This window comes from Notamacropus eugenii, chromosome 4, assembly GCF_028372415.1.
Source record: "Notamacropus eugenii isolate mMacEug1 chromosome 4, mMacEug1.pri_v2, whole genome shotgun sequence".
Lineage (NCBI taxonomy): Eukaryota > Metazoa > Chordata > Mammalia > Diprotodontia > Macropodidae > Notamacropus > Notamacropus eugenii.
In genome coordinates, this window is record NC_092875.1 from 291,165,978 (window position 1) to 291,180,385 (window position 14,408).

General features: G+C 38.1%; 1 protein-coding gene across 9 annotated transcripts in view; it reads left to right on the forward strand.

Moving 5' to 3' along the window:
• The window catches only part of XKR9 (XK related 9), a 29,712-nt gene that overhangs the window by 2,720 nt on the left and 12,584 nt on the right, over nt 1–14,408 (forward strand). For 5 of the 9 annotated variants that reach the window (XM_072604839.1, XM_072604838.1, XM_072604836.1 and 2 more), the window contains one exon: nt 3,565–4,085. In XM_072604839.1, the coding sequence (XP_072460940.1) occupies nt 3,811–4,085 (275 nt within the window). In that variant the 5' untranslated portion in view covers nt 3,565–3,810. Of the gene's footprint in view, nt 1–9; nt 1,107–3,564; nt 4,086–4,176; nt 4,276–14,408 lie in introns of those variants that run through there. The other 4 variants (XM_072604841.1, XM_072604840.1, XM_072604845.1 and 1 more) reach the window with 4 other exon arrangements.

Below are 14,408 nucleotides of genomic sequence, written 5' to 3' on the forward strand. Positions count from 1 at the left end.
TTGTATGGTTTAAAAAAGTTTGTTGAACTGGTGAAGATCTTGGTTAGTTTTTTTTTTTTTTTAAAGCAGGAATTGTGTTATCTCAGATGGACTGTGTTCGGAGTGCAAAGGTTGCTTGTTTTGGCTGGGAGCCACATAGCCTGCCTGATTCCATCCTCTGTTTAGCATTGATCCATAGTGGAAGTGAAATGTTGTTAAGAATCTCAGAAAGCCTTTATGCTGCAGAACTTTATGATTGGTTATAGTTTTCCCGACTACACATTGGAATCATACCTTAGTGTAAGGATTGTACAACTTTGTGATCATCACGTTCCAGCGGCACTTCCAGCAAGAGCAGTCATATTGACTTTGTGTATTAGTTTATTGCCAATTGGGTAATTACTTTCTCTGAAACTGAATTAGAAACCTAAGAGTCATCATATTAGATCAGTTCAGTTTCATCTGGTATTCTGCCAATGCTGCAATTTCCCCTACAGTTTCTAAAAGATTACTCTTTACCTTCTTAAAAGCTATACTTATTCAAAGTGGCTGCCATCTTCCCTGTCAGGGTCAGGTAATGGAAAGTCTTTTTATGGATGCAGAAGTTAAAAGAAATATGCTTGGCAGGCTTCACTCTCCCACTGGATAAAAAAAATTACAGTTATGTAATATATAATGCATATGTAATATACTTGAATTTGAGTATAGAAAGATTAGCTTTATATTTATTGGAATTTCTTTAAGCCATTGCTCATCCAGATTTATTTCAGATAATAACATTTAGATGAGAGAAGAAATTAGAGGTAAATGAATTTTTTTGGATGTTGTCAAGTTGAATGGTTTGAGTAGCTGTTTCCCTCTGAAAAGATATTTCCCCTATATTGTTCTTCCCAAGGGGTAGGGAAAAACAACCCACTCTCTCTCCCTCATCCTTGGATCTATAAACTGATATTATGTTCTTTTCATTTCTTATACTCTGGAAACTACTATCAAAATTATTTGTTTCTACTTTAAAATTTTTAGAAGAAGGTTTGCTCCTTTTCCATTACATAGGCAATTTTATTTTTTTGGTGCACGACATCCTGGATATGATGGTAGAGATGGCTTCCGTGCTTCCTCCCAAACAGGTAATCAACAAACTTTTCTTCAGTCCCTGCTGTGTGATCAGCACTGGAGTTCCAAGACACAGATGAAACAAAAGTCTTACAGCCTACCTAGGGAGACAACATGTACATATATAAGTCTGTTGTTGTTCATATTTTGTTCTTAAAGAGGATCAATAACATCACAAAGGTGATGTCTTGACGTGAGAGTGAATTGGATTTGAGTGAGATAGGGCTGTGCAGAGTCTTCAGACACAATCTCTTCTCCAGAGTCATCAGAATCCTTTGGCAAGATGTAATAAATCAAGATGACTGGCAATTGCCCAGGATACATGTATAAGTATATACATAAGAAATATGTAGAATAAATATAAATTAAAAGGTAGTTAAATATAAAATGGTTGGTAAGGAAGGGTCCGAACAACCTGGGTGGTATCATGCAAGGCATCAGATAGAATAAGAGACTTGAGCTACATCCTAAAAACATTATTATTATAGCTATCTCTTAAAAGGAAGTTAGCAATTCTCAGAGCAGCAAATGCATTCTAGGCGTAAGAGAGCTGGTACAAAGCTTACAGAGATGGGAGGTGGATTGCAAACATTAGGAAGAGAGAGGACAATTTGACTTGTCCATAGATTCCAGGAAGGGGAGCAATGCATAAGGAGGCCAAAAAATAAGTTGGGGTCAGTTTATTAAGGGTTTTAAAAGTCAAATAAAGGAGGGTTTTTTTTGTTTGTTTGTTTTACATTTTGTCCTAGAGGTTATAAGGAGCTAGTGGAGTTAGTAAGAAAAATCTCTTTGATAGCCTTATGGAGTATGAATCAGAAAGAGGAGAGACTTGAGACAGGGAGACCATTTTAATAGTCTGCCCTCAAATCAATGAGTATCTCAACTGAGCTGGTGGCTACATGTGTAGTATGGAGGATTTGGAACCTGATTAGATACTGCTTGTTGTTTGTCTTTCATTCTAGAAGAGGACTATGATGTCAGGGAGGTGATGCCATGACATGCAGGTAAATTGGATCTAAGTGAGGCAGGGCTGTGCAAAGTCACCAGCTTCACTCTCTCCTCCAGAGCCAGCTGGGTCCTGGAGTGGCCAGATCCTGGAGTGAGAGTGAGAAGTCTGAATAACCCTGAGCTTAGGAAACTATATTTTGATTTTTCAAGTTGCTCCAAACCATGTCTTGTGGAAACTAGTTTTTTATGGGACACAATTTCAATATATAATGATAATTTGTGAGCTCTCTTATTCTGTTCAATCTTTCTCAGCTCCTGGTGAGAGAGATAATATTGGGTATGACTCTTCCTGCTTTATAGATAAAGAAGCTGCTTTACAAAAAGGTCCCCCAGCCAGTAGTCATGGCAAAGACATCCCTGGAGAAACTTTAAGTTTTAAGATTCCAGAACCTCATCGTTTTAACCACTGTCACCTGCTGTCAGGAAAATTAGTACTTCTGAACCATCAGGTTTAACAGTATCTCTCCAGGAGTAGTGAGACCTTCTTGTAAAATTCTGAAAAAGGACCCAGGAGTAAAATACTATGAACAACAAGAAAAAAATCATTTAAAGTAGGTATATTAGTTTGTGTTATTAAAAGGTAAATATAGACAGAAAAAGTTTAATAAAATTAAGTTGTTTTCTGAGACTTTCATATCAAGGATCTGCCATAAGCCCAGGAGTTCTTTAGGGTATGGACTGTTTCATTTTGCCTTTGTCTCTCTAGTACCTACTACAATCTCTGGACATAGTAAGAGTTTACTGTATGTCTGTTAATTGGTTGATTTAGTCATACGCAATATTTAGTTGGGCAAGAGTGAGAGGTTCCTTCTCTAACTGGTTCGCTTCAGTTGCTCAACCTCTGTGAATTTCCTCATCTGTAAAATGAGGTCATTGGTCTAGATTAGTGATGTCAAACTCAAATAGAAATAGAGGCTGCTAAACTTTCCATTGGCCATCTGGACCATCTGGCAGTAGAGGGAGTATCAGGCCTGGAGTCAGGAAGGCTCATCTTCCTGAGTTCAAATCTGTCCTTAGACACTTATTAGCTGTGTGACCTAGGGCAAGTCATGTAATCATGTTTGCCTCAGTTTCCTTATCTATGAAAATGAAATAGCAAACCACTCCACTATCTTTGTTAAGAAAACCCCAAATGGGATCACAGACGGATATGACTGAAACAACACAACAAACCTTATATAAGGATCCTTGTGGCTGCATATTAACTTAGAAAACCACATATTACCATTCTGTATGTTCTATTTTATTTAATTTATTTTGCTAAATATTTCCCCAATTATATTTTAATCAGGTTCAGGCCATACTGGGGAGTGAAGTCAGCATTGATGCCTCTGGAGTAGATGACTTCTGAGGCCCTTTCCAGCTCTGGAACTATGTTTCCATGGATGCTTACTTTCTAAGTTTTTAGCATTTGTGGTATCATGTTCAAGATTCTCATGAGCTTTCCCTCCTTTTTTTCTTTAGGTGCAGTCATTTGGGACAAAGGACGGATATCATCTTTATTTTGAAGCAGATAATTGAATGCTACATCTAGCATCCTAACGTTAGTTCTTTAGAAAAGATTATAGTCTCATTACTTTTCTTGTGACTTGGGTCAATAGAAGTTAACATTCAGTACTGCAGTGAAGAAGGCATTAATATTAATTGCCCACTTTTTTTTTTTAATATATGAAATAATAGGCAGCAGGCAGCCCTGAACGAAAGTGTCTCATGATGCAATTTACGAAATGGAATTTTGTGATGTTGGTTCTTGGCTGTCTAATTTATGTGACTGATTTAATAGTGGATATCTGGGTGTCCATAAATTTTTTCTATAAAGGACAGCATATTTTTGGTATTTTAACAATGAGCTTTGTCCTCATTGCAGCAGTGGTGGTCCAGTGTTTTAGTTTTATGTGGTACAAGGAAGATTTTCAGAAAACAGGTCAGAAAGGGCTGAGTTACAGTCTTCTGATTCATTGCTCTCAGGGAGGAATTTTTACAAGGTAAGTTTAAATTTTTAATCATTAACAAAACGTTTTCTTCCCCTTTTATTCATGTCTATTGAAATTTTTGGTTTATATCTAACTGATGTAGACAAACATTCAGATATGTCCACTATTTGCATGATGTACAAAGATCATTCTGGCAACTAATGCTGACTTAGCACAACGGGGTATCTACAGAATTTTCAAGGTATATTTATAAAACATTTCAGTTTATATTTGAATATAGATAATTTCTTAGTGTGATAAGTTAAAGTAGCATTCCTGTTCTAGAGCTTCTTACTGGAATGAAATAATAACATCTTTCACCTGAGCTATAAATATTGTTTGCCCTTTGTATTAAATCTAGTTAATAGGTCACCATTTTGAGGACAGTTTTCTCATCCATTAAACAAAGAAGTTTAACTAGATGACTTTTAAGGTATGCTCCAGTCCTGACTATGACATTGTTTACTAAGGATTGTATTCTGTCAAAATAAATTCAAAATCTAACTGCAGTAGTTGATGTTTGACCCTCCTCTCCCCTTGGATTCTGTTTCCTCTCTGGGTTTTCCTGTCTTGGTTCTCCAACTTGTCTCATCATTCCTCATCACCCTTCTCATTCTCAAGTTCTTCCTAGGCCTCCTTCTCTCTCTGCATTTTGTCTCTTGGTTACTTGGTTACTCTTGGCTTTAATAATCATTGCTGTGCCAGTGACTTACATCTAGAGATCTGGCTTCAGATTCTTCCCTGAACTTTCTTTCTGTACCTCCTCTGCCTATTGGACATTTCAGTCTTCTTGTCCTGGAGACATTTCAAACTCTACTTGTCTAAAGTAGAACTTGTTATATATTCCCCATTCTGGTAGACATCCTATTTCTGTTAAAGGTACCCCTGTTCTTTTAGTCTCTCAGATTTGTAACCTCACTCTCATTCTGACCCCCTCACTATCAGTTGCCAAGCCTCTACACTTCTGTTTCTCCCTTTGTAGTTCAGGCCCTCTTCACAAGTCACTTGAACTTTTTCAAGTCTCTCAGTTGGTTTCTCTTCCTCCAGTCTCTTACTATTCCAACCCATCTTCCATGAGTTGTCAAGTTAATTTAAGTCAGTGAGCAATTTTTAAGTTTCTTCTACATGCCAGGCCTTGTACTAAGTGCTGGGAATACAAAAACAAACAAAAAGAACATCCATGACCCCAAGGAATTTACACTTTTTAATGGGGAAAAACACATCAAAAGAAAATGAAAGAGAGTTGGAAAGAGGTGCACATGAGGAGGATGGAAAGGGAAACCTTGAGAGTCTGGAGCAGAGCCTAGAGAGGAGTGAAGGAATGAACCTGACTGGCCTTAAAATGGAGGTTCTGGAAGGCAAGCCTTCCAAAGGGAAGGGGTGGAGAGGGAGGGAGGTAAAGAAGTAGGAACTCAAAGTGTTAGGATCAACTGTAATGTTCTTACCACTAGGAAATAAGAAATACAGGTAAAGGGGTAAAGAAAGCTATCTGGCCCTACAGGACAAAAGAGAAGATGGAGACAAGGGCAGAGAGGGATGATAGAAGAGAGAGCAGATTGGTCACAGGGGCAATTAGAAAGCTTGGGTTTGGGGGGGGGGAGGAGATAAAAGGGGAGAAAATTTGTAACCCAAAATTTTGTGAAAATGAATGTTAAAAGTTAGATAAAAAAAAAAGATAATGATAAGAATAAAAAAAAAATGGAGGTTCTGGGGCTTCAGGGATGTAGTGAAGAGACTGTTTTCGTAAAGAAGGGAGTTCTGAAAATCAGGAGGGGAGCCTGCCTGAAACAAGAGTGACTAAAGCTGCCAGAGCAGATCTGATCAGGTCACTCCTCTATTTAATGGCAGTGACTCCCTATTTTCTTAAGGAGAAAATATTACTTTCTTAATTTGGCTTTTAAAGCCTTTCATAACCTGGCCCCAACCTAGCCTTCCAGCCTTCTCATTCCCATTTCCCCTTCTTGCGCTCTACGATCCAGCCAGACTGTCTTCTGTCTTTTTCAGATGTGGAATTCCACCTTCCCATACCTGAACTTTTGTGCTGGTCAGCCTCTGTGGTTGAAATACACTCCCTTCTCCCCTCCTCCTCATAGAGTTCCTTTCTTTTTTCAAGATATAATCCAAACACCATCTTCTTCCACATGAAGCTTTTCCTAGTCTCCCCAGTCCCTAGTGCCCTCCCTTCCTAACTACTTTGCATTTAACTTATTGGCATTGATTGATTGATTGCTTTTTGGGTTCCCTGACTTCATTTAAGATTCAGCTCAAGTCTCACCTTTTTGAGAAGGTTTTTCCAGTCTGCTCTGCTGCTAGTGCTTTCACTCTGAGATTACTTCCAATTTGTCTTGTGTGTATCTCGTATGTACGTAGTTTGTATCATCTCCTCCATCAGAATGTGAGTTCCTTGAAGGAAGGGACTATTTTATCTTTTTTTGTATCCTCAGTGCTTGCACAGTGCCTGGCGTATTGTGGTTGTTCAGTCGTTTTTCAGTAGTGTCTGACTCTTCGTGACCCCATTTGGGGTTTTCTTGGCAAAGATACTGGAGTGGTTCATCATTTCCTTCTCCAGCTCGTTTTACAAATGAAGAAGCAGAGGTAAACAGGGTTAAGTGACTTGCCCAGGGTCACACAGCAATAAGTATCTGAGACCAAATTTGAAGTCAGACCTTCCTGTCTCTAGGTTCAATGTCCTATTTACTTAGCCAACTAGCTGCCTCTACTCAGGAGAGCTTCTTGTGAGTAGGCTTTGTTTCTTTGTGTTCTTGTTCTGGTAGTTACTGGGGAAGCATTGGAGATTAGGGAAGGCCTTATGTTGCAGATGATATTTAAATTGATCTTTAAAGGGTTGGTAAGAAGCAGAGAAGGGAGGTGTCTCAGGTGTAGCCAAACAGGTGAACCAAGGTACCGAAGCAGGAAGGTGCAGGGCATATGGAGGGTACATATTAAGCCAGTATGGCTGCAGCACAGAATTTAGGAGAAGAGTAAGAAATAAAACTGGAATGGTAGGGTAGTACCAGATTGTGGTGGTTCTTGAATGCCAGGCACAGAAGTTGGAAATCTACTCAGTAGACGATAGAAAAGTCACTAAGGAATTTGGAGTAAGGGCATGATTTGGGTGGATCTGAACAGAAGAAATTTTATTCTGACAGAGGTACTGAGGAATGGATGAGGAGAGTGAGGAAGGGATGGATGACCTATTGCAGTAGTCTGTGCAAGCAGTAATGATAATCTGTTGTAGGATGATGGAAATAGAAGGGACAGAAGTGAGAGATGTTACAAAGGCAGAACCCACATAAATAGGTGACAGCTTTAATATGAGAGGTGAGGGAGAAGGAACATCAAAGATAACCCTGAAGTGTTAAAAAGGAGGCAGTAAGCGTTGAATAGAAAATGGGATCCTCCGTAGTATAAACGTGTTTCATTACACCAATAAGTAGAGATGTGTCTGAATATTTTACTATTTTAGAGTATTTTGTTTTAATATAGAATGACTTGGGGGACAAAAGTTAAGTGCATGCTATTTGCCAAGCAGTGTGCTGAGCATTGCGGATAGAAATGAAAGCAAAGATGATTCTGGCCTCGTGGAACTTACATTTTAATGGGGGAGACAACACATATAGGAGAGTGATGGTCAAGGAGGAGAACTTTGGTTAGGAAAGGTGGTGATTGAGGCCCCAGGGGAGTAGACTGACACACCCCTTTCGGGATCAGTGGCAGAGCTGATTTGATCCTGGTTCCAGGTGCCGGGACCAAAGTTGAGATTGAACTGAGATAGTGGGCTAGGTGAGCTGAGGCCCACCACAGATGGGGAGCATGGTCCAAGGGTAGAAATTTCAGGGGAATATTCAGGGGATTTTCCTTTTTTTTTTCTCTTAAAAAACAACTTCAATTTCAGGCTCCCTTTGAAGTCGGAATTTTCAGTGTGCTATGACAAATACTGAAGCTATCTGCACCATTGGGGCTTTTTCAAGTTAAATCTAATAAGCAAGGGAAAAGGAAAAAAGCATCAGTCTTCTAAGGGGCTTATCAGTTTTTTTTTCTTGGATCAAAAACATCTATAGAAGGGCACTAAGATTAAGGAGGATGGGGAAGACTTCTTACTGAAGGTAGATTTTAGCTGAGATTTGAAGGAACCCAGGGAAGTCAGGAGGTGGAGAAAATCCGTGGAGTCAGGAGATGGAGTGTTGTGTTAGAGGAGCAACAAGGGGGCCAGTGTCACTGGACTGTAGTGTACATGGAAGGTGTAAGAAAACTGAATGGTAGGAAGGGACCAGGCTACAAAGGGCTTGAGAAGCCCTTTTGTGATTGCCACTAAAGTCTATTGAATGTGGGGGGGCGTGGGGTGTATGAACAGACCTGCATTTTAGGAAGATTTTCCACCTCTATTCTAGCACCTCTCATCAGAGTGGCAAGAGGCATGCTTTATTGACAATCATCTAAAATTATGATTGTGATCACTGTATTGATCAGAAATCTGAAGTCTTTCAGTGTTGTTTTCCTTTACATATTTATACCACAATGGGAGAGGGCAGTGGATAAAAAAACCACTGAGCTAAAAAAGATAATTTTAAAATGGTATCTCAGTGCAAAATATCTTTTCTACTTTCATGATTCTATGTCCTGCTTCTGGGAAAAATTTCTAAGATGGTTGGAGCTATTCCATATGCCTAATGGAATAGATCATTTTTTCTAGGGCAGCTTAGCCTAAGTTATGTAGTTCTTTGTTTAGAAACACCATTTTTAGTTGAAATTACAAACTAATTGAAGTCAATGCTGACTGGAGAAAAGAGGTGTAACGTTGCATTTTCTATGCCACATTGTGGTCTGATGATTCCAGGTGCTTTCCCAAAATAGCCAAGTATACTACAGTTTATTCAATTAAACTGAAAGTCACAAAGGAATAGGTCAAAGAGAAATGCCCGCAAGCTGGAGTTCAAACACAGTGGGTGAAGGAAGTATTCATGTAACCCCTGTCTCAGAAATTCTCCCCATGCTACAAGGTCCCTGGTATATTTGGGGAGATTTTCTTATTCTCTTGACTTCTAAGTGCTACCCAAGAAACTTGTAAACATATATGCAGACCCATTACTATACCGAGATTGATTCCCCACTTAAAAGCATAAAACTTACAATATTTTCAAGGAAAATTAAAAAGAAAGAAAATGAGATGTAAGTCATAAATGAGCAGCACTGGTTCCAAAGGTATAAGATATGTAAATATAAAGGATACATAATTTTATTTATAATATTTATGTAGATTTATTTTATTAATATTTATTATTAAATATTAATTTATATTATGAATTTATATTTAGCCTCATATTAAATTATACTTATGTTTAATTATATGTGATTTTATATAGATTATATAAGAGATATGTAAATTTCTAGTGTTGCAGACAGTACAAGAATACCCCATACTTGCAGGATGAAAGACAGCTAGGTGGTACAGTGGATAGACCACTGGGCCTGAAATCAGAAAGACCTGAGTTCAAATGTGGCCTCACACTCTGTATGACCTTGGGTAGGTCACATAACCTCTTTATGCTTCAGTTTCCTTAACTGTAAAATGGGGATAATAATAGCACCTGCCTCCCATGGTTGTGAGGATAAAATGGCATGATTTTTGTAAAGAGCTTGGCACATTGCCCAGAACTTAAATGCTTATTTCCTCCCTCTTGTGGAGGCCACTTTCCTACAAATCCAATCTTGTCTCTCTGCTGTTCAAAACTGAAGGGTATATGATCCTGACATTTCTTTCTTACTCACAATCTTGTGGTCACACTAGTACCTCTAATTGTTCAGAAGTTTTTCCCGATAGCATGACTGAATTTCTTTCTTTCCAGTTTGTATCCATTAATTGTAAAGCTAGTGTTTGGCACATAGTAGGTGCCTGATAAATGTTGTTTCCTTCCTTCCTGTCTTCCAGGGTGTAACAACAAAGGACCCCCACATACACAGGAGGGCTGCTGTGCAGGTTCTTAGATCTGCTTTTCTAAAAAGGAAGCATATCTATCTTTCACTTAGTTTAGGAGAAAAAGTCAGCACCCTGAACTTCAGAGAAAATACAAACAGAAGTTACAAACAGAAAGATCAACGGACAGGGCTTCCAAATGTCTGACCATACATCACAGATCAACAGACAGATCCAGCTGTCTGACCATTACATATATACATAGTTACCAGAGAGAGAAGCACCAACATCTGAGTTTTCAAAGCCAGGGGCTCCTTAGTAGTTACCCAGAGTCTCATCTGGCCAAACAAACACTTCCAGTGAGTAAGTCCCAAAACAAAACCTCACCTCAGAGTATTTATACACTTTTCAGAGCCAGAGGGTATCACAGCCCTTGAGAACCAGTGCTTCATTAGAGATTAACAGAAGGTGTGGGCCTTCCGACAAAACAAATCTTCCCTAATCAAGCTTACCTTAATAGGCAGGCTCATTAATGGGTGGGGAAGATCTTTAACTCTCATTAACTTAATTAACATTGCACAAGGTCAAACAAAATAACTCTAATATTTTTCATCATAGCTATCATGCCCTCCTGAACCTTTTCTTCTCCAGTATTCCCACTTCTTTCTACTGATTCTCATGTGGCTTGGATTCAAGGCTATCACTGTCATGATTGCTCTCCCCTGTATGATCAACAAGTTATCAATAGCCTTCTTAAACTATGACATCCAGAACTGAAATTAATATTTAAATATAGTCTAACTAGGACAGAGTATTGAGGGACTATAATTCTTTTATTCTTGGATTCTGTGCATTTCTTATTGGAGTACAAGATTATATTAGCATTTTGGAATTGCCCTACATGCCCTTAGGTCATATAGAGCAGCTCACTAAAGTTTCCAAGTCTTTTTCATGTAAACTGTTACCAGCCCATGTTTCTCTCAACTTGTACCTGTACCCAATATAAGACTTTATGTCGTTCCCTAGTGAATTTCACCTTATTAGACTCTAGCATGTCAAAATTTTTTTAGATCCTTACACTTTAATCCAATGTGTTGGTACCCTTATTACTTTTAGTGTTTTCCTTCTGTTTGTTAATTTTTTTTGATTTATCCTGATATAGTTTCTTTGTACATATTTGTGTGTAGATTGTAAGGTCCTTGAGGGCAGGGACTTTCTTTTGCCTTTTGTGTGTGTATGTGTGTCTCTAGCACTTAACACAGTATCTGGCACATAGTAGGTGCTTAATAAATCTTCATTGATTGATTGATTGATTGTTCTTCCCAGTTTCATGTTGTGGTAATAGCAATATTCTTTTTTTTATATTAATTTTATTTATTTTTAGTGTTCTACAATCACTACCATAAAACTTAGATTTTTTTCCCCTACTCCACACCTTCCCCCATCCCTCACTGAGATGGCATACAATTCTGTATAGGATCTACATATACATTCCTATTAAATACATTTTCACTATAGTCATGCTGTGTAGAAGAACCAAAATGAATGGGAGAAATCATGTAACAAACGAAAACATAATACACACACAAAAAATGATCTGCTCCATTCTGTGATTGAATTCCATAGTTCTTTCTCTATGTGGAGAATGGATGTGGAGGGCATTTTGCCTTAGAAGACCATTGGAAGTTTTTTTTTTAAGTCCTTGCATTGCCATGATGGGCTAAGTCTTCCAGAAAAATTCCTCACACGCTGTTGTTGTTGCTGTGCACAGAGTTCTCCTGGTTCTGCTCCTTTCACTCAGCATCAGATCATATAAATCTTTCCAGGCCTCTCTGAAATCTTGTTCATCATTTCTTATAGTGCAATAGTATTCCATTACATCCATATACCATAATTTATTTAGCCATTCCCCAATTGATGGGCATCCCCTTGATTTCCAGTTTTTGGCAACTACAAAGAATGCTGCTATAAATATTTTTTGTACATGTGGGACCCTTTCCCATTTTTATGATCTCTTGGGGATACAGTCCTAGAAGTGATATTGCTGGGTCAAAGGGTATGCACATTTTTGTAGCCCTTTGGGCATGAGCTCGCAGCTCCACCAACAATTAATTAGTGTTCCAACTCTCCCACATCCTCTCCAACATTTATCATTTTCCTGTTCTGTCATGTTTGCCAATTGATAGATGTGATGTGGTACCTCAGAGTTGTTTTGGTTTGCATCTGTTTAATCAAAAGTGATTTAGAGCATTTTTTCATATGATTATAGATATCTTTAATTTCTTCTTCTGCAAATTGCCTGTTCATATCCTTTGACCATTTATCAATTGGGGAATGACTTGTATTGTTGTACACTTGACTCAGTTCTCTATATATTTTAGAAATGAGGCCTTTAACCCCGAGATTAGCTGTAAAAATTCTTTCCCAACATACTACATCCCTTCAAATTTTAGTTGCATTGGTTTTGGTTGTGCAAAAACTTTTCAGTTTAATGTAATCAGAATTATCCATCTTGTCCTTCATAATGCTTTCTATCTCTTCTTTGGTCAAAAATTCTTCTCTTCTCCATAAATCTGATAAATACACTATTCCTTGCTCTGGTAATGGCAATATTCTAACCCCTTTGCCCGAGCATGTTAGGCTAGGTTTTCTTTGAAAGGCAACAAACAGTGCTGTCTCTGAAACTTCAACAGCCCAGGGAGCCAAGGCTCAAGCTGAGTCTCCTTCAGCATTTAGTTGGGACCTTTTATATTTAGCAGATATTCCAAGATCATAAGAGTTACAATACCCTGGGATGATGAGTGGAAGACTCATCCATTTAAACTAATTGTTAAAATTGGCGTTGTTAAATAAATAGTCTTTGAAAGTCACAACTAAGTAGTCTTCCTTTTATTAACCATTGAATGGATTACAGGTGCCTCATTGCATTCAAACATTAAACCTGGACTAATGTTCAGACTGTCCCAAGTCAGATAATATCCCTAACATACATCATCTGCACATGAGACAAGCAGGCTGTCTCTTCCTTTCTCTGAGTCATGAATGTCAGACAGTCTAGAGCCAAGCACAGACCGCTGAAGTACTCACTCTATTCAACCAAACAAATTGACATTGAGTCATTAATAAGCACTCTACATCTCTAGCTATCCAGCCAATCCTGAATCCATCTCATCCACATCTCTCCAGCTACTGACATGCTTTATCAAACATTTTGTTAATACCTAAGTTACTGCTAGAGTATTACACTGATTTGTTAGTTTACTTCTAGTCCTGACAGCTTGGCATAACCTATTCTCTATGAAATCTTACTGCAGCTTAAGAAAAAAAAATAGCTGTGAACTGGAAAATCAACAGCAAATTGAAACACTTACAAATACAAAGAAGGTCATATATGAAACTGTGAACTTACTATAGCTTGTTTTATAATGTGGTAGTACCAATATTATTGCCCTTCTTGTCTGTCTCCTTATGAATTGCTTTCTTTTCTATGTATTTTAAATGTTTTGTCAATCCAGTGTTTTTTCTTCTTTTTATATCATCCTTAACTACTTTATCCCACAACTTTCCCTCCCACCCCTCCACGCAAACAAAAGCCTTTCCTTGTAACAATTGAATATGGAAAAATAAGTCAAACAAATAAGTCAAGCAAAACAAATGTATATTTTGTAGGTAAGGCATGAGAATATATGTCTCATTCTGTACCTATTGACCATCACTAATTTAGCAGAGGTAGGAGACATCCTGCATCATCAGTCTTTCGGAGTTGAGAGTAATCATTTCTTTGATCAGAGTTCTTAAATCTTGCCGAGTTGTTTTCCTTTATAACTTTGTAGTCTGTGGTATAACTATTGCATAAATACTGCGCCTGGTTCTGCTTATTTCACACTATATCAAGTCTTCTCACATTTTCTAGAATCTGTCCCTTTCATTATTTTTTATGGCATAGTGATATTTCATTAAATACCATAATTTGTTCAGCCATTCCCCAATTGGCACCAATTTCCAGTTCTTTGATATAACAAAAAGTGCTGCTGTAAATACTTTTGTACAATACTGTAGATCTTTTCCTTCTTTCCTTGATCTTTTTGGGGTATAGGCCTAGTCGTGGTATTTCTGTGTCAAAAAGCACATGCAGTTCAGTGACTTTGGGTATTGTGTCAAAGTGGTTTCCACAGTTGTTGGATTGATTCATAGTTCTACCAGCCAGCCAGTCACTAAACATTTTTTAAATACCTACTGTGTGTCAGGCACTGTGCTAAGCACCAGTGATACGAAGAGAAGTAAAAGACAGTCGCTGCTCTCCGGGAGTTCAGACTTTAATGAGAGAGACAACATTCAAAAACTATTTAGAGACTAGCTATACTGGATAAATTGGAAATAGAATTAATAGAGGGAAGGAAATAGAATTAAAAGGGACTGGG